At 46.2% G+C, this 26,401-nt stretch overlaps 1 protein-coding gene across 5 annotated transcripts in view; it reads right to left on the bottom strand.

The window, feature by feature from the left end:
• The window catches only part of UTRN (utrophin), a gene marked incomplete at its 3' end in the record, with an annotated part of 456,405 nt that overhangs the window by 379,363 nt on the left and 50,641 nt on the right, over positions 1-26,401 (bottom strand). For 3 of the 5 annotated variants that reach the window (XM_080941516.1, XM_080941520.1, XM_080941519.1), the window contains exon 1: positions 15,358-15,472. The exons of the other annotated variants lie outside the window; for them this stretch is intronic. In XM_080941516.1, coding sequence (XP_080797642.1) covers positions 15,358-15,451 — 94 coding nt within the window. In that variant the 5' untranslated portion in view covers positions 15,452-15,472. Of the gene's footprint in view, positions 1-15,357; positions 15,473-26,401 lie in introns of those variants that run through there. 5 annotated transcript variants of the gene reach the window in all.

Here is a 26,401-nt window from a genome sequence, read left to right as displayed (position 1 = left end):
AATCAGTTGATTTTAGAACAGGGCAATCATTTTGGCTTATCCCAGTATGTCCAGTGTCACCACATGGCTCTTTATAAGCACAAGAGGAAGGCAGGAGAGAATGTCAAGGTCAGCAATGTATTAGAACCTGACCTATAACGGCTGATTTTGAGACCGACATTAACCACGAACCAAGGAATAAGGCAGTCTGCAGAACAGGAAAAGGAAACAGGCTCGTCCCTAGTCCTTCAGAGAAGGGCAGAGCCCACAAATACATTCATTTTTTCCCCAATGAGACCCACAATAGAACTCCACAACTCTTAGATTAAAGGATTGTCAGTATAGAAAAACCAACATTAATAGGACACGTCTGACAGCAAGAAAAACTGCGAGCACACACACACACACACACACACACACACACACACAGAGCGGGGAGGGGCAGGTCTTAAGGTCTTAACCACTCATCCCCGCATATGCATCCCGGACTAGAAAACACAGCAATACAAGTAGAAGCGGAAATCAGCAGGAACCTTGCTGGGCAGCCCGCGCTCTCTGCATCTCCACACATGATGCACACACAGGATGATTCCACATGTGCAGACCTGAAAGATAGAAATGGGGCAGCCCCACCCCTCCAAGGCTCCGTTTACCTTTCACTAGGGGGACACAAGGGAGAGGCAGATCTCGGTGAGAAGTGCTTTCAGCGGGTGTTAGCTGAGATTCAGCCTAGATGGTGCAGACCCAACAGGGAAGGGGGTGGGGGCACTTCATCCCTTGGTCACGGTCACACTGAAGAGCAGTGAGCTCAGCTTTTGGCAGCAGAATCTTAAATCTTAAAAATCCACGCAGTGAGCTTTGCCATTACTCATTTTAATCACTCAGCAGAGCCAAGATAATCATGCCCGGACTACCAGCCTCAAGAGAGAAGTTCAGGGTCTTAGCACGCAGACCATGCTAACTATATGAACTAGTGACATTCCTGGCCCAGCACTGGTATAACCCCATCACAAATAGCCACTTGCAGTTAGTCCTAAAGATCAAGGTCAGGACCCAGCCCATGCAAGGCAAATGCTCTGCACTCACCTACCAGGCAACGTGGGCTTATTCTACAGAGAAATAATGCCATTGGGCAGAATCGAACAAAGACTGCATCTCCACCCACCTGTCCTCAGTACACCTTAAGCTCCCACCAGAGGAGTTAGGCCTTGGAAGCTATCTGGTAAGAGACTGGAGAGCCTGCTGTAAAGCAAGCAAGCAATAACTGGACAGAGAAAGGAAAGTCACCTTGCCAAGTCAATCTTCAACCACCTTAGGCCATACTCACTCAGAGACAGTAGACTCCCCCCGTACCAACTTCAGGCTAAATCGACCCTAGTCATTTATCATTAAAACTGCTATCTAGACCTTGGGATAAGAAACCCACCTCCCAAACAGTCATGAAGAAAAGAACTTCAGAAAGAGCTGGGAGGTCCCATTCTGCCACGGAGTCTTATTAGTAGAGAAAAACCAGAAGTAGCTCTTTCCTTGACCTGCTTTTGAAAATATGTATTAATATCAAGGGATTTGGCCCAGTTGGCTGAATGCTTCCCTAGAATGCACAAGAGCCTGGGTTCTGGCCTCAGCATTTAAATAAAATTAAATTGCAAAACAAATTGATAAGAAACTTTAAAAAACAGATATGAACATAGTTATTAATAATCAACTGAATTTCTCAGCACACAGTAGGCTCTCAATGCCCCTTTGCCTTAAAGTTCTAACTCACAATGCCAACTCCGCCTCATGGGAAGGCCCTAAATACTTCACTGCATCAAGTCACCTTCAACTCCCACATCACATGGAGAATGGCACGCCCCTGCATTTTCTGCTCCATTTCTGAAATTATTGAGGTGTACGCACAGATCAGTCTACCAAAACTTGCCAAAGTTTAGTTCTCACGGGCAAAGTCTCATGACATTGAAGTCTATGCTCAACAATGAAGTCATTTGGCTTTCTATCCCAATCAGTTATTAATCTCAAACAACAAAGGGAGAAATTTCCCTTGGAAACAAACTCTGAACCTCTGCTGGCCCACATCCTATCTGGGTTGTGTTCACTTCCGGCGAAGGTCATTGAAAACCGTGCAATGACCTCCACTCTGCTAAAATCACATTCCATATTTTGTTGGAGAGGAAACACAGGAGCTACATGAGTCTATAGCAAATGCTCTTGGAAGTTTGCAGTTTGGACAAGGTGAGGCAAAGAAGAGGAGCAGGGGCACTCTCCAGGAGGTCTTTTGTAATATGTGTGTGTGTGTGTGTGTGTGTGAGAGACTTCTAGCATTCAATGCCAGCATCAGGTCTTTTTCAGCATTCCTACTTCAATCAAGGAGGAGGAGGGGAGGGGGAGGAGGAAGAGGGGGAGGAGGAAGAAGCAGAAGTCACGTATTAGCTACATTAACATAATTGTGGCCAGTACACCCGTCAGAAGCAACTTGAAGGAAATTTTACTTTGGTTCATAGTTCCGATGGTTTCAGCCCATCGGGACAGAACTGAGAGGGCCTCTTGGTGATAGGACCATGTGGTAAGGCTTGCCATCACAGACAACCGGAAGTGGAGTGTAAAACCACAACTAGACTTACATACAACCATCAAAGGCCCAGAACTATCGACCTACCAGCAGCAGTGCTCTCTGGTAGTCTCTGAAGTGCTCCACGGCCTCCCAAAGCCACATTGACACCTGGACAGCAATGCTCAAAATATGCGGGGGGGGGGGGGGGGGGATCCCTACTGATCCAAAGCACACAGCTAGTTTGTTTACTCCGAAAATGACGTTTTAGAAATCATCAACAGTGAGTTGGGTTGGTTGTTGTTGTTGTTGCTTAACAAAGGAAATATTTATAACTGTTTGGGGATTGTTTCCACAATGATTGGTGGTGATGGCAAGACTCTGGCCTGTGTTTTTAATTTCTTTTAATATCAGTGAGGAAGTAGTGGCAGAATGGATGAGATCCCAGGAACTGCCCTGTGCCCATAATTAACACGCCCATCATTCCTTACAGCCCTGCAAAGCCTCTCAGCAGCTAGAAATAGAACCATCTGTTCTTTCCCCCAACTCCTAGATGGTTTTCACTGAAGCACAGTCCTAACTAACCTCGCAATTAAAACTAATATTGTACTGCCTGCTAAGCTTTCCCCTCCCCCAAGGCATAAATAATTAGCTGAAAAATGAAGGACAAAATTAGAAAATTCGATAAAGGGGTCCCTCCCCACTTCCTAATATTAGTCATGTTCTGTGTGGGACAGGCCACATGAGACAGTGAGGAGAGAGTCTCATCAATTGAAGGCACCAAATTCCATCCTGCCAATGGATTAGCCATGACCTGTATAGACTACAGGGATCCTCAGAAAAATTCTTCCTTCTTCTCTCAACAGCCAAGGTTATGGAAAGAGTTGGCTGACATACTTTGATTTATCTTACAAAGCACATACTATGTATGGTGAAGAGTCAAGTCTTCAGGAAACACGGCACATATGGAAACGTGATAGGAATTGTCCATGATAGGAATTGTCCTCGCCAGGGTTACTATCATTTTAATGAAATACCATGACCAAAAACAAGGTGGGGGAGAAAGGGTTTATTCAGCTTACACTTCCACATCATGGACACACATGTTGTTCAAGTTTGACTTGCCCTATTAGCTCAACTGTGGGGCACTACTAACTAAACTCCCTCAGCTAGTGTAGCCTCCCAATACTCTCAGCTCAGCACCCTAAATCTGTTCTCAACTTTAGTTGATCAGTTAGTTACCTTTAGTCCCAGCTCAACATCCCCAACCTCCCTGAAGAAGCAGCCTGCGGCCATTCTGGCTAAAATCTCACATGGCTGGGAACCTTCTGTCCTTCCGAAGCAAGATCAAAACCCTCTCTCCTCTCCTTGAGTCTTCGGGGACCCAGAATTCCCGCATATTCCTTCCGCCCAGCAATTGGTCCAGAGCATCTTCACTGATAAATCAAGAACCAATTTGGAAATGGGACCTTAGCATCTGAACCGCCCCCTACATCCTAAAAATTAAACTTCTTATCCCAAAAGTAGGTTCCTAGGAACTTATCGGAAATAAGTAACTAGAATCTGGGAAGACTTTCATTTCAATGACAATGAAAATAACAAGAAACAAGAACAAGGCTGGGCAAACTCGGGGAGGCAGAGGCAGGCAGATCTCTGAGTTCAAGGCCAGCCTGATCTACAGAGGGCTCCTGAACGGCCAGGGCTACACAGAAAAACCCCATCTTGAAAAGCCAAAACAAACAAACAAACAAACAAGAATAACAAAATATGTATCTAATTCTCTCTAAGCAGTGCCTGTGGTTAGTCTGAGTCAACACAGCCACATAAAACTAAGTTTGGTGAGGCAGTCCTGTAATGCCAACACTCGGAAGTTAGAGGCGGGAGAAGCTGAGGTTCCTGCCATCTCCAGGAACCAATGGGTCTGAGGCCAGCCTGGGTTTAAAAAAAAAAACAATAGAACTTTATAATAAACCAATATTAGCAAGTAAGTATTTGCTGGAAAATACAACCGAGTCATTTAAAGTACAGTAGGCTGCCTGCGTGGTCACACTGTGCGAGACACTACCATGGGACATTTATCTGACCCTCCTCTCCCACAGACTGTTCTGTTTCAGGGGATGAAGAACTATGAAAACCACATTCACTTAATAAGAAAATGGCTACCTTAAAACGCATGGCAGAAGGACTGCTTAAACAACAGAGGCCTCTGTTTTGAGACCCCTGAAGAGCACAGGAAGGCAGAGTATAAAACGATGTTTGTAGACAGTAAGTTGTCGGGCTCCGCTGCCTCCAGCACAGCTGCACCTACCCGGGGCATACATTCCAACACGAAGTCACGGAAAACAAAATGCTGTGATCTTCCTAGATTTCCAAGGCGCAGATTAACTTAACAAATAGCAGGGATCAGGATACTCATAACATATCATCATGGGGAAATGAGGGAGATTTGGCAGGAACCAAAGTACAGGCTCCAAGCTTGCTACTGCGATCGCTCAAAGCAGGCAGTGGGGGGAACAGGGGTTTGGGAGCAACTGGCCTCCAAATTGCACACCTCCTAGTCCTCTCAGGGGTCTCCCCCTCCCACAGATACCAAAGGAATAGTAAAGAGAGCAGCAACCAACCTGAACATCTATATGCTTCTCCTGCAGTGGGAGTCTTTAAGAAAATTTAAACCCAAAATGCACCCCGTTTTTTAAGATAGGGTAACCTCCAATTCAAATTCTCTGTGTAGCCAAAGATGACAATGAGTTCCTGATCCTCTGGTACAGACATGAGTTACCACTCATGATTTATTTATTGCTAGGGACTGAAGCCAGGGTCTTAGCGCATACATGCTAGACAAGCACTCCGCCAACTCAGCTATGTCCCCTACCTCAAAAATGCACCCACATCATAAAAGAATGAAAAACTGTGTTCACCATCTTAAAGAAGTTCTCAGGTTTTCTTTAAGTTACCAGTTTCTGTCTGTCTCTCTCCGTCTCTCTCTCTCTCCTGTGCATGTCAGATTATGTGCACGTGTGTGTGTGTGTGTGTGTGTGTGTGTGTGTGTGTGTGTGTGTGTGTGCACCAGCCAGAGCATACAAGTGGAGGTCACAGGACAACCTACAGTAGTCAACTCTCTTCCTCCCACTATCAGTCCCAGAGATCAAACTCAGGTCACAGGGCTGCCACAGCCAATGCCTCTCCCTCCTGAGCCACCTCACTGGCCTAGAACCTCATTTTTAACGCACAGAGAAAGACGTCAACAGTGACAAACGCTTATTCAGTACTTGTCGTACATACAGTCGGCAAACATGGCTGCCATAAATAACCACCTTACATTACTGAGGCACGTGACAATGTCCAGAGACATTTATAGGGCACTCAAGAGTTAGCAGGGCAGTTATTCATTGCGTGGGTGGCCTCTTCTCTGATCATGGATCTTGCTCTTAGATCTGATTGGTCAAGCGCTATTCCATCCCTATTATTCTGAATGATCCTTTGTGCTTGGGGAGACGATAAGTAACTCAAACATATGTGTAATAAAACCTAAGGTACTAACGAGTGAGTATTTTCATTACTAGAAAGTAAGTGGAGAGATCAGACATAAGTCAGCCTTATCGCCTTCTCCTTCACTAGGTCCCAGAAGGCTCATCAGAGACCCACTCCCATGTCCCATGCCACAAGTATTCATCTGGTTTGTGAATGTGTTTACAAACTACAATATGGAAGGATTCAAAAGCTCTGCACCTGGGCACACTCAAAAACAATCCAAATAAAAATCTGATATGTCGTAAATAATATCTGAGCTATAACTTTTTAAAAAGTCAATAATAACTCTTAAGGAAACTTTCGAGTTCCTGTTAATGACTTCATGAGTAACATGCTAATGGTTCGGTTGTTTAAGAGATATAGCAATGGTGGTAAGATATTGACTAAGGGAGAGGAGAAGGGACTGAGTTCACTCTCAGAATCATACTTACAATTTTCCTGTAAATGTAAAACCTTCTAAAAGAAAGGTTTCTCGCAGACTAGGGAGATGTGGGTAAAATCGTTTGCCATCCAGCCTGACAATCTGAGTGAAATCCCCAAGAGTTTATGTTAGAACGAGAGAATCGATCCCCACGGGTTATTCCCTGACCTCCATAGTCATTCCTGGTCATATACTTGCACAAACGCACACACATACACACCACGCCCTCCCCCACACACACAGATGTATAATAAACAAATAATGAGGGGATGAAAAAAATATCTTCATTGTTAAATAGGATTATTACAACCCTATTAACAATTACATCCAATTCATAAAAGTTACTTGTACAGTAGTGAACACACCTGTCATCTCAGCGTTAGGCTCAGAAGGTCAAGGCCAGTCTGGGCTACAAAGAAACACAAGCTTTGCAATGAGTCTCAGTCCCTGGCTCCAAAGTGCCTATCGGTCAAGTAGCTGGAAGCCAGCAGACCAGCTACACTCAAACAAAAAACAGGGTTGGGGATGGAGGGTGGGGCCTGGTGGGAAGGTTGGTATTTTGGTAAACAGTATTTTGTTTATGTGTATATGTGAAAACAGTATTTTGAGGGTGCTCCAACTCAGAAAAAAAAATCAGCCTGCTTCCTTTAACTTACAGTCATTTCCACAGAAGAACCTTTTCACATGCTAATTACTTTTCCAGTTTTAGCCTCCTTGAACAGCAACAGGGTACCCTCTTGACCAGGTTGCTTAGCACTGCAACTTTGCTTATTTCCTGTCCTCTGCCATCCGCCTGCTGGTGGGCACATCAGGACTGTCAGGATGCTGATGTCAGCAGCAGTCACACCCACTCGCTACCTTTCCACAGGACCGAGCTAGACCTCAAAACCAACCCTCAGGCCTGCGATGAGGCCCTGCCTCGCATCACTGATGAGCCTGAACTTCAGACTCCGTGCCCTGTCTGCAAAGTGTGTGCTGTGATCCGAGGCTACGGTTCAGTAGAATCAATAACTTTAAACCAGAGTTAGGACCAGAGAGATGCAGCTCAGGTGGAAGAGCCCCTGGCCTAGAAAGACAAAAAGCCCTGGTTTTGATCCCAAGCATCACCCAAACGAGGCACTGCGCCACGTACCTACCTATAATCCCAACGTGCTAAATATATGAGTCGCTCCAAAAAAACAGCAGAAAAGGCAGAGCCATGGAGCATGGTGCTACACACCTTTAACCCTGTCACTCACTCAGGAGGCAGAGGCAGGCGGATCTCTGAGTTGGAGAGATTTTCTGAGTGAGTTCGAGGACAGGCGGGGCTATACAGAGAAACAAGCGTTATCTCAAAAACAAAACAAACAAATCAACAAGAAAACACCAAAAGAGAAGACAAAATAATACAACCAAAAATATTTAAAACTCCCCACAACATAGGCAGCAGATGTGCAGCTCGGTCTCCGTGTGGGTCCCGAACAACTGGAGCTGAGGCTAGGCCAAAAGCTGTTGCCTGGCAACTGACCATAGAACAGAAGAGACAGGGAAGACTGGAGGATAAAGCCGTCTAACCCAGGGCTGGAGAGATACCTCAAAGGTCAAAAGCACCTGCTGCTCTCCCCGAAAACCTGAGTCTGCTCCCAACATCCAAGTCAGACTTCTTAAAACTGCCTATAACTTCAACTATGGGGGGAACCCAGCCCTCCGCAGGCATGCGCACACATGCGGAACATTCACACAAGCAAAGACATACATATAAATCTTATCTTTAAAAATAACATTTAAGACATGGCAACACTTCCACTAACAGTCTTAAGATCAAGAAAAACAGTAGGCACTCAATACATGCTCAGCAGACCACTTCTGCCCTCCCCCCCCCCCCAATTCTCGACCATGCGCAACACAACTGAAAAAAGACAGCAGATGAAAATATGTAAAGTTTTCAAAGTAAAACTCAGAAACTAATGCTTGCATCTTTACTAGAACATAGCAACTGGCTAGGAAATTTTTCATCACAGGACCCCAGGCCAGAACTGCTATTTGGCAGGGCATGCAAACACACCCTGACTATACATTTCCTGTTATACACGAGTGACTCAGAGTTAGATAATAAATACACTTCTTTCTCATGTGTGTGCTTCCAACAAGGTCTCATTATGTAATCCAGGCTGACCTAGCCCTCACTATGTCGAGCAGGCTGGCCCGGACCGGCCCTCCTGCCTTCCCCGACTACCAAGTGCTGTTGTCGCAAGTACTCATGATCTACTACTGTCTTAACTAATTCGGAGAACTAGCAGACACTACCCGGGGTGGCTGAGTCTCTCTCCGAGTTATCACAAAGAAAGGGGATCATCAAAACCACCCAGCAGCTACAGACACCAGAAAGTTGCTTAGCGTCGTGGACCAAAGCGTGCAGCCCAGAAGTCAATGAGAAAATAGGCCAGGTCAGAAGCCAGGAGACTAGCCCTGGCACCAAGTTCTCAACAAGGAGCTTGTTTTTACCGAGAGAAACGGGTCAATGCAGTAAGAGGACCTGCTTTGTGGAGGGTCAGGCAGAAGGCTCTCTGACAGTATTTTCACTGATGCTGTGCAAAGTGAGCCGAAGGAATCTGTGCTTGGTGCCTTTCTTCCTAGAACCTTGGAGTCAGCCTCCTATAGTATCTGGAGCAAGAGCATTCAATAGACATCCATCATGATTCTGGACTACGGTGACAGCGCTCCTATAGTTGGAGAAATAACACTCTCTGCAGACCAAATAAAGCTTTTTCTACAAGGCAACAGAAAGCAAATAGGTCACGTAGCAGAGAGCTCTCAGGGCAGCTAGGTGTCCAGACTCTCTGCCTGCCAGCAAACAGAAAGGGGAGGGAGAACGAGATCCTTTCTGAGCAAATGAAAGCGAACTCTAAAAACAGCAAAACCACTTTGGGCACCGTGCCCCAATCACATCCCCCTGACAACTGCAGCCCATGTGCCTTCCTGGACGTCTGTACTTCTCCCTCCACAGCAAGCATCCACAGTAAAATGAACTCAGCCTAAAATTACAGGCTCTGTACTTTGACGTGGACAATTCCCAAGGGATCTATCTGGATTGAAGGACAGGAACCAAGTAGCAAGTGGTAAATGTTGGTAAACATGGTGCCAGATTTAAACAAGAGCCTCATCTTCCTTAGTTACCCGCATGTATTTTTTTTTTCTATATTAGCTTGAAAGAGCCCGTTATCGTAAGAAGTCATCATTTGGCTTCCCTCAATTTGGCTAAGATAAGAAAATTTTCACAGGTCTTTATGAAACAAAATGAGCCTTACCAGTTCCATCTCAGAGACACTAGTTTATTGAACTTTAAGTGTGTGTGTGTGTGTGTGTGTGCGCGCGCGCGCGTGCGTGCATCAGTGTGCAGGTGCCTTCAGAGGCCAGAAGAGGCCGTTGGGTCTCAGGAAAGAAGAGTCATGGATGGTTCTGAACCACCCCATGTGGGGTCCTATGCAAGAGCATCAAGTAGCCTTTGCACTGAGCCCTCCCTCCTGCCACAGCCATGTTCTCTGTCGACAGAACTGCTATTCAATTTCAAGTTTTAATCCACAGCCTCCTCGTCCCAACTGTAACAGGCTCCACAGTATATGGAAAGTGGACCTTCACAAATTCTAGGTTTACAGTGCATGTGAAATTAATTACCAATATATAAAAATTGTAATAAAACACTGAGGGCACCTAATGACTAGTCTCAGCATGGTTTAAGATGACAGCTGTCACCACAGCTGCCAAAGAGAGAGGAAAAATGTGGGGTCTGAGTCCAAAGGCTTAAACCTCTATCTCAGAGATCAGCAAAATAACGTGGATCTTTTAAGTTAGAGGTTAACCATCTTAAAACGCAAACAACATTAAAGCAAGTTATTCAGAATCTCCCATTTTCTGTAGGATTCAGTTTTGGAATCAGTAAGAGTTTCCAAAATCAGGGATCCAAGCAAGAGAAGGAAATGGGCACCAATGTAGGAAAAGATGATAGGAAGACTTGTCCCAAGACACACTTTAACACACACACACACACACACACACACATATATACACACACATACATATACACACACTCACACACACACACAGTCTCTCACACATACACACACTCACACTCTCTCACATACACACACACACTCACACACACACACACTCTCTCACACACACACTCACACATACACACACTCACACTCTCTCACATACACACACACACACACACACACACACACACATTCAAACATTCACCCACCCTCTGTGGTGGCAGTTTAATTAATGAAAGCATCCCTGCTGTCATCGCAGCCCCGTATGATAAGATATACAGGCCCTGATATTTGTAATCTTTAGTTACTGGCTTATGGCTTGGTTTTGCTTTGCTTTGATTTAATTGCACATCACTAATGTACGAAGATTTTCATTTGGCACAAAAAGGAAACTTTGTACTTTGGGGAACTTAGCTATAAAGCTTTATATTTTTATATTCATAGCAAAATAACACCCAAGGTCGTAGCCCTGGTTAGAGGAGGGGAGGAAAGGGAGAGGGACAATTTTCTCTTCCCTGTCCTTTTCATTCTGCATTGATTTTTGTCTGAAGGAGTCTGACTCCTTACGATTGTTTCAAAGGCATTATTAAAAGTTAGGTTTGAGGTGAGATGTTTGCTAAAATAAAATGTCCCCTCCACCTTGAGAGTAATTTCACCACATGGCCACCCTGGCTCGTAGTCACCCCCACTTACCTGCACCCTGATTTACACAAAAACACCCGACCTGTGTTCTTTAGCCCTAGACTACGTTTCCCCTCACACAATGGCTGACCGAGGCTATGACTCATCTTCCTCCACCAAACAATGCAAGTCCTACAGCAGTGGGAAAAATCTACTTAGACTTGCCAGTTCACTGGACCGTTGAAATTAAGGTCAAAGTGTTGAAACAGGAATGGGGGGGACAGAACCAGATCCTATCAAATTCCCACACAGTACCTAAGGTCGCTTTCCAACAAGTCCTGGACCTTGCTAATGACTGGAGCAGGAAGCACCTGGTGCCCTCTAAGCACGGGTCAGAGAAGCAGTGGGAAAACACAAAACAGATCCAGGACCAGGTCTATGAGCAGCCATTCAAGTGATACCGAGGGAATATACACAGGAGATGATGGGGTGCAAAGCTACTGCTTAAGCACCCTTGAGTATCATATTTGATATGTTCGATTCCCTATTCCTAGACGAGACCAGCAACCCAGGGCCATAATCAATCGACTCACATCCTACCAGTGACGCAACTTACGCTTTTTTTTTTCTTCTGGTGGTCTTACTGTATTTTGCACAGTACTTAAACACATGCAAATCCTAAATCCCGAAATTCTCCTGGGGAATCCTGCTGGAAGGACCAACAGGTCTCCGAGATTCAGTGATTCACATAGATCCTGGCAGGGGCATCAAGACTCTAAAGTTCAGTATGTCTTTCTTCTTCTTTTGGACACAGGATCTTACTAAATAGCTCAGGCTACCCTGGAACTCCCAGACACCCTCTGATCTCTGCCTCTCCTGAGATTCAAGGCCTGTGCTACCTTGCCTGGTTCCAGTACAGTGGTTCTCAACCTTCCTAATGCTACCCTTTGATACAGTAAGGTTATTTTTGTTGCTCCCTAACAACTGTAATTTTGCTGCCCTGAATCATAATATAGATATCTGTATTTTCCGATGGTCTTAGGCCACCCCTTCGAAAGCGTCTTTTGATCCCCAGAGGTTGAGAACCATTGCCCCAGGGTCTGCTTGATCAAAATTCTCCAATCACCCTCCAGCTTTCTTCTCCCAAATTCACTCGCATTCTTGTGTCTTTGTAATTGACCGCCTACCTGGTCTTCTGAACCCACGACTCTGTTCCCTATAGCCGACAGGGTTACACAGGCGCCTCGTGGCATTCAGTTTGCTCTCGAGCCTGAACTCCTTCACGGGGTGAAGCATGTGGCAAGACTGACAGCCCAAGTTCCGACTGACATCGAAACAACCATGGCCCAGGTCTTACCCTGCACCAGATTTGAGCCCTTACCCCAAAAAGGTAATTGTGATGCACTTAGCACCTCCCAGGGTATACAGCCTGTACCACCAGGGTGACTACATGTTAAATACAGGAAACAGTAAAGGAAATCAAAGAAGATCTCAATATCCAAGGGGGGGGCATAAACCTGCAGGCTGCCAACCCAAGCACCAAAAGAAGCCACTGTTGTACAGGAAAGCTTCCTGTCAATGTTTCTAAATCTCCCTCCACCCTCCCCTACCCTACCATACCCTGCCCTCCTCTCTTCTCCCCTCCCGGCCCCCTCCTTCCCTCCCTCTCTCACTCGTCTACTGTTTCTCTCTGTAACTAACACACACACACACACACACACACACACACACACACACACACACACGCACAGGCCACACATGCATGTACACAAAACACCTGGTGAAAAATCTTACTTCTAAAGCTCCCAATTCACCTTGCTCCGTTAGGGCAGGCCGGTGAGTCACTCATTCCCTAAGACCTCCTTCTGGAGCCTCTCTCTTTCAACTATTGGTGTCAGCATTGCACACCACACCATCAATGAACACCAGCACACACTGGAAGCTAAGCCCTGGCCTGAGCCTAGCCGAGGAGCTCCTTTGCCCTCTCCACAGCACTGTGGGCTTTTGCTTCCTCAAGTAAAGGCCTGAGGTACAGGGAAGATAATCTTACCCATTTAGGGTAAGGTGGCACAAGAGTCCTCCTCATCTCCTCAGGCCTGTCCACGAAGCTCAATTCCCCAGGACATTTCCCAGAAGTTACTGCAAAGCTACAAAGTCGGTCCCAGTTCAGCTACACCAGGGCCCCTGGAAAGAGCCTCTGGACACAGGTGTCAACAGTAGGCAGCTGAAGTTCCCAATCTTCTAATGCATCCATCAAAATAATGAAATGCCAATCTAGACATGGAGTCCCATCAGCCAATAAAGGAGTGAAAGATAAGCAGGCTCTCCTGAAACTGTTTCCTGACACGGGGTGGGGGGGACACCTCAAACATCTGTCATTTACAGATGCCTACATGAATGTGTGTTCCATCAAAATACTACTTTAACCACTAATTTTATTATTTTTACTTCTATCAAATTCACTGAAGAGACATGCATTACAAAGCTAGAATAAACTAAGCTTAATTTAAGAGAAGAGATGTCGAACTGTGGAATTAGAGATGGGGTAAAAATACTTGTTTTCTATTTTTATAAAAATAACATCCCTGATATATATATATATATATTTAAATGCTATCTTCCCAATGCCTTTATAGCAGCCAGAGCAAAGAAAGGAGTACTAATCTTAAGTAGAGCAGTACTCATTCAAGACAGTATTTTAAAATATCCGACCTTGTCATCTAGTAATGCGGTCCGTAATTTCCTTCTGGTTGGTCTCTGAGCTCAGCCACTGCAGCTGCTCCAGACCCTCTGCGGCAAGACAGCCAGCAGGTTGGGATCTTGGGCAGGAGAAGAAAAGAAGTCCACCAGACTCCAAAGAGATCTCAGAAAGGTCACGGTGCCACTGTGACTACCTACCTCTGTCCACGGAGCTTTAGCCAGCACTGAAAGGTACCATGACTCTGTGTTGGGACCGTAGCGCTCCTCAGTACGACAACAAAGATGGAGTGTGGAGAATCGAAGTACACAGACACCCCAGAGCCCTTGGCCAAGACAGCTAATCACTAAGGAAAATACAAGCTGCCCTCTCGTCTCAGACGCGTGTTTACAGGATATACCCATTGTGCTCCCATGCTACTAGAAAGCAAACTATTAAAAGGGGAGGAAAAATTGGAAAGAAGAAAATCTTTTTTTTTTTTTTTTTTTTTTTTTTTTTTTAAGAATCTAAGTACCTTAAAACGTTCATTTGGTGATTTGTTGCTGTTTGGTTTGGTTTCTGTTTATAGGGTAAGTATTGTCTAGGGGGACTTACAGAGCAGCAGAACACATCTTTTGGATTTATTTTTCTCAGACAGACCACGTAGCCAGCATATTCCTGTATCCATTTAAGGACACATGGATGTCTGAAATGATCAGAAAAACTAAGTCACCCTAGAAGTAGGCTTGAATTAGGAAAAAGTTCAGGACACCAACCTCCTGGAAGCCCTGCCTTTCCAAGGACAAACCTATGCTAAACAGAAGCCCCCCAGTTTCCACCACACACCGCATGGGAGTAAACAAACGCCCCCACAATCCACCCCTAGCAATGCTAACTTGAGCTCTTCTCAGCTCTGTATGTTCCTAGAAAGGTTGTCGCTGGTCTACATGCAAGCATCAGATGTGGTGCTGCACACTGAAAACACAGTGGAGCTGCAAGACCTAGAGGTCAAGGTCAGCCTGGGCTACGTCCCTAGCCTGCCACAGTGGAAAACTTCCCTCTTTATGAGTAAACAGACAGGGGCTGGAGAATGGCTCAGCTTTTAAGATCGCTGGTTCAACTCCCAGCCCCCACATGGTAGCTCACACCTGTCTGCAACTCAAGTTCCGGGAACCTGACATCTTCGCACAGACATACATGCTGGCAAAATACCAACGCACATTAAAGAAAAGACGAAACGGGAGTAAGCCGTCCACACTCAACCGGCTGCCCTGAACATGGTGGCAAAGCTCTGACCCAATGGTGTTCAACAGGGTTCCAAAGCACCTCAGTCAGGACACACACACACACACACACACACACACACACACACACACACACACACACACACACAGCATTTGGAGGATCCGATCGCCTCTGCCTGTCACTAGATTAACCCTGCTTTCAGCAGCTTCCTGACTTACAAATCAGACTCTGCTGGCTTGGACACCCTCTTCCAGAAGCCTCCCATCCTTCCCATCTGGTATCTAACAACTGACAAACTTACCTGGGGATCTCCGGCAAGCCTGGAGAGACACCTGCCCAGGCAAATCCAACCTCCACTTTTTCCAACGAAATGTGGTGGCTGCCAGCCTGCTCATCACCTACAGCGGCTGAGAGAGACTGCAAAGGAAGTCAACACAAAAGCCAGCCGCCTGCGAACTGCACACTGGGATGTCCCGTTAGGTTTTTTTTTTTTTTTTTTTTTTTTTTTTTAAAGTCTCTTTTATTTTTCCCACAAGAGGATCTGACTAAATCTAACTCCACCTCCCCTCCGTACCAGACAGGAAGGAAACTTTGCAGTCAGTAAGAACTCTTGAGGTACTTTTGGTTTTAATAGTCACAGCTAAGGGCCTTTGAATGAATGTTCAAAATCAACTAGGAAGATGCTAACTTTTCTTGTTTGTTGGTGTCTGACAGCAAGGGTCAACACACACACACACACACACACACACACACACACACACACACACACTCCACTGTGCATACACACAACAGTGTTTACTTCGGTGGCAATGCAGATCTTTACTTCCAGCACACGGGAGGCAGAGGCAGGTGAATCTCTGTGAGTTCAAGGCCAGACTGGTCTACAGGGTGAGTTCCAGGACAGCTAGGGCTACACAGAGAAACCCCGTCTCCAAAAACCACAAGGAGAAAGAGAAAGTGCTATGGTAGAAAAAGTAATAACCACACAGAATTATCAGAGGTAACTATTTCTGACTCACTTTTTCCCAGACTTCTATTTTAGATGTCCGTCTTGTTCTCTTGGCATCATCTACACATGCATTATCCACACACATGCAGGAAGGAAGGGAAAGCGTCGGACCTGCCTCCTTAGTATGGATCTAATAGTTCCCCACCCCCACCCCACCCCCAGAAACAGAAAATCTGTACCGAGGGCGAAGATTTTCAGAGAATGTGGAAGCCTACCAGGATCCACAGAAGTTTCAATAAAAGGAACCTGTCTAGCTCAGAAGACCATAGACTTGTGACTCTGGAAGAAATAAGGAGATGATAGTAGCTACCTTGGGCTGGGTAAAAAAATAATCACTACCGCCTCACCCCTACCTCCTCACCCCTACCTCCTCACCCCTACCTCCTCACCCCTACCTCCTCACTCCTACCTCCTCACCCCTACCTCTTCACCCCTACTTCCTCACCCCACCTCCTCACCCCTACCTCCTCACCCCTACCTCCTCACCCCTACCTCCTCACCCCTACCTCTTCACCCCTACTTCCTCACCCCACCTCCTCACCCCTACCTCCTCACCCCTACCTCTTCACCCCTACTTCCTCACCCCACCTCCTCACCCCTACCTCCTCACCCCTACCTCCTCACCCCTACCTCTTCACCCCTACTTCCTCACCCCTACCTCCTCACCCCTACCTCCTCACCTCTACTTCCTCACCCCTACCTCCTCACCCCTACCCCCTCACCCCTACCTCCTCATCCACCTTTACCAGCCAGGTAGCAGTCATTTTTCACAGGCTCCCTTACCTAGCCCAAGACAGCTACTACCATCTCCTGGTCACCATGTGACACACTGGTTCTATTCACTTCCTATAAATGAAATCAACAAGATTTGATCTCTGGGTCTGGCTTCTCTAGCCGAGCACGTTTGCAAGCCGCTGCGCTGTAGTGTACATCAGCATCTTGTCGTTTGTGGTGGAATGATGTTTTACTGCACGGATAAGACTCATCACATCCTTCATCAGTTCCCAGGCAGCTGGATTGAGTCCACCTCTGGACTATTGTTAATTTTTCAGCTCTGAACATCCACGTGTAAATTACTTCTCTGGACACGTTTTTCACTCCTCTTGGAGACGGCATAAATCCCAGGAGTAGAGTCACAAAGGAATTATACAGTACCACGATTGCACTGAAGAACCGCAGTGCACTTTTATAAAATGGCTGCACCATTTAACATGCTCACCAGCAGACCCACGATGACGCTCCGTAATCACTGTTCACCGTACGGCAAAAACATCTCTGTCCCCACAGGCAGAGCTAAGTAGCCAAAGTAACAAACAAGGACGGAAGCTTGACCCTACATGATCCAGGAGGAAAGAGGCATCCATCAGCAGCAGGAGCCAGCCTCAGAAAGTACCAGTGAATCCCTGCACTTTTACGGCATACTTGGGTGGGTCCACAATTACTACATTTCGTCTTTTTAAGCCAGAAGTAGCCGAGATGACTGAAGGCTTATTACTGCAGTAATTAGATATAAATCTTCTTAGAGAGGAAGAAAAACTTCAACAAGATCCTTTGCAGTGTTTATTTATTCGGGAGGGGCATGTGCCAAGTCGTCTCCTGTGGGGGTCCCAGGAAAACATTCAGGAGCTGGACCTAGGACTCGAACTCTGGTTGCTTGGCCTGGAAGCATCCTTACCCACTGAGCTGTCACACAAATGTTAAAGGTTCCCAACTTCACATGTAGACAGTAACTTTAGGTTACCTTTCCCTATCAAAAGTATTGGTATTGGAGAATACAATGACTACTAAAAAATCCAAAGGTCTGATTGTTCTTTCAAATATTAGCATGTCTGAACAAATTATGTAGGATGATAGCAATTGCCTCTTAATGTAATAGTCTACCATGGAATTTAATTTTTAATCCTCCCTCATAAAAACTGAACAGAACAAAATCTATATAAATAAAGTATAACCAAGAAAATACTTCAAGGCCATGTAGTGTTTTGAATTATGCTTGGCCCAGGGAGTCGCACTATTAGAGGTGTGGCCTTGGAGTAGGTGTGGCCTTGTTGGAGGAAATGTGTCACTGTGGGTGTGGGTAATGAGACCTGCCTCCCAACCACATGGGAACTTCTGCTAGCAGCCTTCAGACGAAGATGTAGAACTCTTCTACACCATGCCTGCCTGGACACTGCCATGCTCCCTTCCACCTTGATGAAAATGGACTAAATCTCTGAACCTGTAGGCCAGCCCCAACTAAATGTTGGCCTTTATAAGAGTTGCCTTGGTCATAGTGTTTCTTCCCAGCAGTATCTTCCTGGCAAAGGTAAGCCATAACTTTAAAAATAAACTAACACTTAGAGCTGGAGAGGTGGCTCAGTGGTTAGGAGACCTTACTGCTCTTGCAGAGGAACCAGGCACAGTTACTGGCAACCACATAGCAGCTCACAACCACCAACACTCCAGTTCCAATGGAGCAAACACCCTTTTCTGCCCTTCACAGGCATTGGATGCACGTGGGCAAAATAACCATAATAGAAAATAAGAAGAATTCTTTTACCCAGAAAAAGAAATTATAAACAAAGAGAGAGAGAGAGAGAAAGGTGTTTTTTCTCTGTTTTCCGATTAAAGGCCTCGAGTCTTGCAACCTCCATTAATAATATGATTCATCCATCTTTTAAATTTTTCCATGTCCCAAGGCTGTGCTACGTAATCCATTGTTTTCGTTATTTCTTGGCACACAGCTGGCTTTGAAAGTGACCACTGAACTTTCATCTGTCTAAGAGAACTTTCCACTGTGGGAAATTTTCTAAAGCGATCTCACTGGAAACATCATCAAAGCTCAAAAGCAAAGAAGCCACACATCTAACCCGTGAAGCCTCCACACCGGCTGCCCGGCAGAACAGAGGATGCACGGAGCACAGTTTGCGCAAACCCCTGAGAATGAGCAAAAGAAGCTACCGTCAGTTCTCCAAGGTTATCTGAAGGAACTCCTAAAAACCTCTCAGGACTGTGGGAACCTGTTCCTCACAGCTCTTTTCTTCTGACAGATTTACACGGTGGCCTCGTTCCTAGCTCATGTGAAACCAATAGGCCATTTCTGTCGCAATTATCTGCCCAGGGTATGCACACTCTTACTCCGTCTGGTGTTGAGACAGCTGTAATCAAATTTGGTACATACCACTAGCTCTATTATAGCCCCGCGGCAACTGGCTGGCAGCCTCGGACACTTCTCACCAGCAGGGAAAGAAAGGAATGGTGTGGAAAGATAATAGTGCACAAAAAGCTCAAACGCGTGCAACATGGCACAGTGGGAGAGAGAAGTAAAGATATTCAGATAGCGATCCTCTGTGGAAGAAACATACCCAGAATATCACACACACACACATACACACGAATGCACACATGCACACACACACACACACACACACACACACACACAAGAATGCATAAATATATAAACACAGACACACATGTACAAACACATACCTATATATATACACACACACAAATATATGCACATATGTGAACATACACACAAATATAAACACATGCAACTAGGTCAGCTGACTAAACCACAGAAGGTACACAGTTCCTTATCCTGCTCTGGGCAAACCCTCTTGGCTTTGAACATTGTATTATGACTGTCAGTCCAAACTAATGAACCTACACTCCTAACAGTGCCAAGCACCAGGTAAAAGCTAGTGCCAAACCACACCCCAACACCACGGTGACCAAGGGGGAGGGGCTTGGCTCTCTTCCATCAGACTCTGCACAGCACTGTCCTTGGCTGCCAAGCCTTCTTTACTGCCCTTAAGCTGAAGCCACGGCGGCACTTTTCACTCCTGTCAAGAAAAGAAAGAGGTTGGGCAGGATGTATCCTGCCTCTGAAGGAGCACCTGACTTGAATTTGCAGATTTCTAAGACCGACTCCTGCGAATGGACACTTTCTACTTCATAACGGCGGCCGTAAGACTGCTCTCTGACCTCTTTATGGCCTGTCTTGAAATATAATCTGATGACCATTTTTGTTTCATGTCCTTAGAACCTATATCTAGAAATGACCTTACCCTATACCTCCCGTTGCCTACCATAATGTATTTCACATAACCACTGCATCATGATCCGGATCAGAGAGTTAACACTGACTGTAATTGTGCAAACAAGGCTATAGATCTAGTGCAGACAGCCTGTCCTGTCCTGCTACCGGCCCATGCTTCGATTAGAAATTGTACATATGGATAAAGAATCCATAAGTCATGCTCCAGGTCTGCATCTGATCCCCAGCAAGTCCTGCTTTGCTTTGTGCCTACGAGCTGGTCATTATTAAACCCTGAGTGTGCCAGGATAGACCTTCAGCCCTCTGCACCTCTGCCCTTCCCACTGTGTGCCCGGATTCGAAGCCTGTGTCCCCCACCCAGCCTTAAACAAAGTACTGCCAATTAAACTCCTCCCATGAGAGGAAGAAAAATTATATATGAGGAAACACGGGTCATTGCCCTGAAACTGAACACACTCACTTCTGCAGCAGGCATCCTGTACGATTGGTTAGCAGAATCGGAGAGGGCCCCGAAAGAATCCCACAGATCTGGTTCGGTTCCCCCACCCAGGTATGGCCAAGTGAAGGTCTCATTTATGAATTATAAGGAAAATACCTTTTATATTCGTAGCTTCCTTTGAGTAGCATAGCTGCAGATGAAGGATTCTCATAAAACCCCACAGCCTCACCAGACACCCCCCCTCCCACATCTTTGTTTATCTGGTCACTCAGAGCAATCCCAGCCTCCAGGTTCTCTTCCCTCCAGTACTGCCCCCTTCCCTTGAGCTCCCAAATGATCTTCCTACACTATTTAGAATTGTGTAGCTCCAAAGGCCCTGGAGCTTTTCTGGATAAGGATAGATGAGTCCAGTGTCCAACGGGCTCATCCTACACCCCACAATCTGAACCACACCCTTTGGCTCTTACTTGCCAATCTGCATCCTTTACACCCAGAAACATAGAGATGCAAAGGAAGACCACACAACCTGACTTTTTTTTCCCTTGGTGGTACTAGAGTGGAACCCAGGGCCTTGGGCATGCTGGACCAATGCTTCATCCATGAGGCACGTGCTTGGCCTTCCCTCTGATGTTTCATCAGAGTGATGTTCTTTAGGATGCGGTTCTCCTGATTATCTGAAAGGGACTGGCTCCATGCCTGGCTGCGGGTACCAAAACCCAGGGTCAGGTCCCTTATGTAAGAAGCCAGTACGTTCCCATCCGCTGACAATCCTTATGCCATCTGAAAATTTCTCGCAGTAACTATCACAACATAGGCAGTCCAAATTCTGTCTCATTTAAGGAATAATATCATGCCAAAAGTCTTTATGTTCACTAGGAAGGCAGTCCCCCCCCCCCAAATTTTGATTCATGGCTAGCTGAATCCACTTACATAGAGGTCCTAAGAAACAGTGCTTCCTCAAAGGACATCCTAGAATTTCTTTAATTCATGCCTATCTAACTATGATATCCTATCTTGGCTTTTAATCACATTAAAGATCATTAGCAAAAACCCCATGTTAATGTGAACAGAATTCTTCACACAATGCTGACACCGTATGCCGAGAATGTTCCTATTATTGTTGATATGATTCGAGTACAAAAAGTCAACGCCAGGAAAAACTCTTGTAAAAATAAGCAAACCCAAAAAAAGCAAAGCCAAGGATGGTATTTCATGGGTGGGGTAATTTCTCATCAGACTACTTTCCCAAAGCACCAAAGATATAAATAAACCTAAAATCGTGCCTTAACTACCATATTAGTATACAATGGAATGGAAGGGCATTATCATTCACAAAACCAAGTTACAGAGAATCAAATCTACACCCCACTTTGAAAGATATTACCCTCAACCGCACAGAGGCTGAGAAATATGCCCCTTCCATGTGCACATCTTTCAGTGAGGAGGCGGGGAAAGTAGGAATCACAGCTTTGGAGCCCTGGGGGCAGGCTGGGATTGTAAACCAGTGAGGCCCTCCTCTCAAGACAGAGTGCACACAGCTAAGGAGAAGTAAGCTAGGTCTCAAGGCCAGAGTTGCTTTCTGATATACCTGGCAGGTATTTTCCATAATTAAGCAGTAGCTAACAGGGATCTGTGGGAGAACAGACCAACACTCCAGGATGTCTGACAAGGCCACCGCTTAGCTGAAGCCGGATGGGCCTCCCGGAGACTTAGGAGAAGCCTGAGCACCAGCACAGTCAAAGGCTTGGAGCAGGGGTCATTCAGATAGCCACTCCCTGGGCAAGCACCAATCCTGATGGCAGGAAGGAAGGACATTACCTGGGACTCTGTCACTTACAGAGACAGCAAAAGACAAACAACATGCAAAACACTAAACAAGGAGGAAATCAGAAACTTGGTTTGGTTTGGTTTTTGGTTGTTGTTGTTGTTGTAACACAGGGTTTCTCTGTGTAGCCTTGGCTGGCCCGGAACTCACTCTATAAACCATGCCAACCTCAAATTCAGGGACCAGCCTGCCTCTTTGTCCCACGTGTTTTGATTAAAGGTGTGTGACACCACGGAGTGGCTTCGGCAATACTATTTAAATAAAAGGAGACATGATTTTCTAAATCATCTACATGTTTTGTTTTGATTTATTGTTTGATTTAGTTCAGTGGGTTTTTTTTTCCAAAGATTTGGGTTTGTTTGTTTGTTTGTTTCATTGGGATATATGGGTGGAGGGTTATGGGAGTCAGATCCTCACAGGGACCAGAGCTGACAGACCACAGTGGAGCTAAGATATGGACTCAACATGGGTGCTGGGAACCCAACCCAAGTCCCCTGAAAGGAGAGTACATACATGCTCTTGACTGAGGGGCCATCATCCCTCCAATCCTTTGAGACCGAGTCTCAACCTGACGACTAGACTGCAGTCAAATTTAGCAATCCTCCTGCCTTGACGTCCCAAGAGCTGAGATTACAGGCATGTGCCAACAATTCTTTTAGAAATTCGTTCGTAAGCCACCTGCATATTGCAGAGCAAGTAAGTGACGTTTCTGAGCACAATTGTAGGCACTGTGAGAAAATTAAAAAAAAAAAAAAAATGTGACCAGTTTTCTAAAGAGTTCTAGAATGTTCAAGCTTTATGGCAAGGTGTGAAGAAGATATCCAAAAGATTTTCTTTGATTACCCTTGATAATAAAACCCAATGGGGAAAATGATCAAATGGCGCCCACCAGCCTATGGGTTCGGATAAGGTTGTCAGAAAACTATCCCACTGTCACCTGCTACTGCCTGTCTTCCCACCGACTCTCTGCAGCTAAATGTACTCATTTCCCTAGTCCCTAACTACTGTCATCAGGTCACACAGCCCATGCAAACACTGAAGTCTGCCTCAGAGACCCAGCCCTATCAGCTGCCCCCTCCGAAAGGCAACATTATCCCTATTTACAAACTGGTTTCCATGGGTACCATCCCTACAGTCCCCTGGACACATGTCCGCACCTCAACCCTGGCCACAGGACAGTGTCTTCCCCTGAGCAAATGTCCTCATGCAAATCTGAGGGTGCTCTCTCTTCAGAAGATACGGGGATTAACACGTGTGAGTCATCCGCAGATCCAGCCTGCAGCTGTTACCACACAGAGACAGTCTCATCCAAACATGGACACGCCACCCACTCAGACTGAGAATAGGGATAAGTATCTGTTTATCTATTTCTGACAGTCGGGGCCAGAACTGTGGGGAAAGTGAAAAAAATCCAGGTAGACAGAACCATCACAGGGAAAGAAACTGGAGGCATGGGGGGCAGGGAGAAAGAGGGGGAGGTGAGAGGGGGGGTCAGAGAGAGTCTGTGTGTGTGTATGTATCTGTCTGTGTGTGTCTGTGTGTCTGCCTGTTTATGTGTGTGAATGTGTATGTGTCTGTCTATATATGTCTGTGAGTGTCTGTGTCTATGTGGGTTTTGTATGAGTATGTCTGTGTGTGTATATGTATGTGTCTATCTGTCTCTCTCTCTCTCTCTCTCTCTCTCTCTCTGTGTGTGTGTGTGTGTGTGTGTGTGCGCGCGCGCGCGTGTTTTCATGGGTACAGGTACTTGTAGAGGTCAAAGGTCAACCTCAAGTGTCTTCCCAAATCACTGTCCACCTTGTTATTTTGTGAAAGGGCCCCTTGTTGAAATTCATCTAGGCTAGCTGGCCAGTGAGCCCAAGGATTCTGTCTCTGCCTCCTCAGCCCTCAGATTACAAATGTGTGTTGACACACTCAGATTTTGTTCAAGTAATTTCTGGTAATTAAACTCAGGACCCCACCATGGCAAGCACTTTACTGACTGCTGTCCCAGGCCGTGGCCTTGTAGTTTCTAATATAATGTGGGAGAGTCAAGGAAAGTGTCCACATGAGGGACAGAAAGGACAAGTGCTAGTTCTCACTGCGGCATCTCCAAGTCAGGGCACTCAGCAACAAGTACCCAGTATCCATGTGGCGTGGGCTGCTCAACTGAGGAGTAGATTTGGAGGAAAGAGGGGACTGCTTTATTCTGTGCCCTGTAGCCCTGAAAGAGCTGGTTCCCAGGCCAGCCAAGTGACTTGGCCTTCAAGTCACAGATATCACGGCACCTGCTGTGTCCCTACTCCAAGGACCAGTTCAAGTCCTAGGACTGACGGGCCAGAGGCTATGAACGGAACAAGGAAAGGCAGTCAGTGGCTGAGAGAAATAGGTTGGAATGAGCTCTGCTGAAGGGGAGTCACAGGGCCGACCTGTGAGGACATTGTTCATCAGCACAAAGAGAAAGGCAGGTTAGAGAACGGAGCTCAGAGGCAGGGTCAGCAAGGAGAAAACACGGAGGTTCAAAGGTAGACACGAGAGGCAGGCAAGCAAGCAAGCCTTTCCCAAGCTTGTCAAGTCTGCACCCTTCGTCATTAAAGCCTTCTCCCCTGGGGACTGTCTGTGAGTAAGGCTGTCTGGCCAACAAAGTAGAAATGCAGTAAATGTAACATAGTTGATTCCGAAATTAAGAATATTGGGCTCAAATAACTTCCATCTTAGTGCCGATTAGCGATTAGCGGCGAGCTACAGCAACGAATGCTCCCACTTGGTACCCAAGTCAGTGGGTATCCAGCTTGGGGGGTGGCTGGCCTTTACTGTTCACTGACACAGACGTCCACTGATGCCCACAGTTCCCCTTGCAGGTACACTATGTTAGGAGTCTAACTCGAACTTGGAAGATGTAAGGGTTCATGACACCAAAGAAAACCGCAAACTCGAATGTCCTTTACTTCGGTTGTGGCCCGGCTCAATACTCGTTCTGCCTGGACTGTGTGCCTTCTAAGGCAGCTCCCTGGCTCCAAAGGCACTAACTGGACTCACAGGAAGCCCGGAGAGTTCAAAGCTGTCTTTATGAAAGTAAACGATACTATACAATACTTCCTTTTCCTCACGGTCACGGCCAAAAACCATCCGATGCCAAGAGGAAGCAGACGTTCCTCAAAGCACTATGAGTCCAGGTGTCAGGTAGCGGAGGCAGCCAGAGACAGTGCCACCCCTGAACTCCAGTGCAAATACTCACTGTGGACTCTCAAGCCCATTGAGATGTGACTTTTGGTGACAGACGGACAATGGTAGGCGGCATTACTACTCCTGAATGCATGAAAGCCGCAGACCTGAGGGACCCATGATGTTGGCTCTTCTCCAAATCACTCTCTGACACCCACAAATCCACCCCACCCCCCACCCCAGGACGGCACCGGAAAGGGCAGAGAGGAAAAGGAAGCCAAAGAAAGTGACCCTAGGCTGTGGACTGTATATTCTAGGACAGTCAGCAACAGGTGTGTGGCTCTGGGGAAATGTAACGTGTCAAAGCGCCTTTCACCTCAGCGGGGAGAAAAGCCAAGCACAGAAACCTGACATTGGCCACGGTGTTAGAAATGAAAAGCACTGCCGTTCTCCAGCCACACCACACAGACCACAGTAGAGCATCTCCCGTGGAGCCGCTTGAGACACACTTGACCGTAAAATAGCCAAAGTACTAGTCACCCATCATGAGCCGTCTTTAATGCTTAGCTGCTGGCACATGCTGGGTAAGCAATCCATAATTACCTAGTGAGTGAGAGTGAATGAAGTAAGAGGGAGCAGAAAATGTTCTCCAGAATAAAGAGAGCCAAAGGCTCTTTCACTCCTCTCTCTCTCACACACACACTTTCTCTCACACTCTCTTACTCACACACTCTCTCTTACACACATACACACATACTCTCTTTCTCTCTTCTTCCTTCTCCCCTCTCACACACTCTCTCTCACACACACACTCTCTCTCACACACATACACTTTCTGTCACACACTCACACACACACACTCTCACACACACATTCTCTCTTTCTTACT

The sequence above is a fragment of the Micromys minutus genome (assembly GCF_963924665.1).
Source record: "Micromys minutus genome assembly, chromosome: 30".
Lineage (NCBI taxonomy): Eukaryota > Metazoa > Chordata > Mammalia > Rodentia > Muridae > Micromys > Micromys minutus.
The sequence above is the reverse complement of the archived record's forward strand: the minus strand, read 5'-3'. Positions and strand labels throughout refer to the sequence as shown.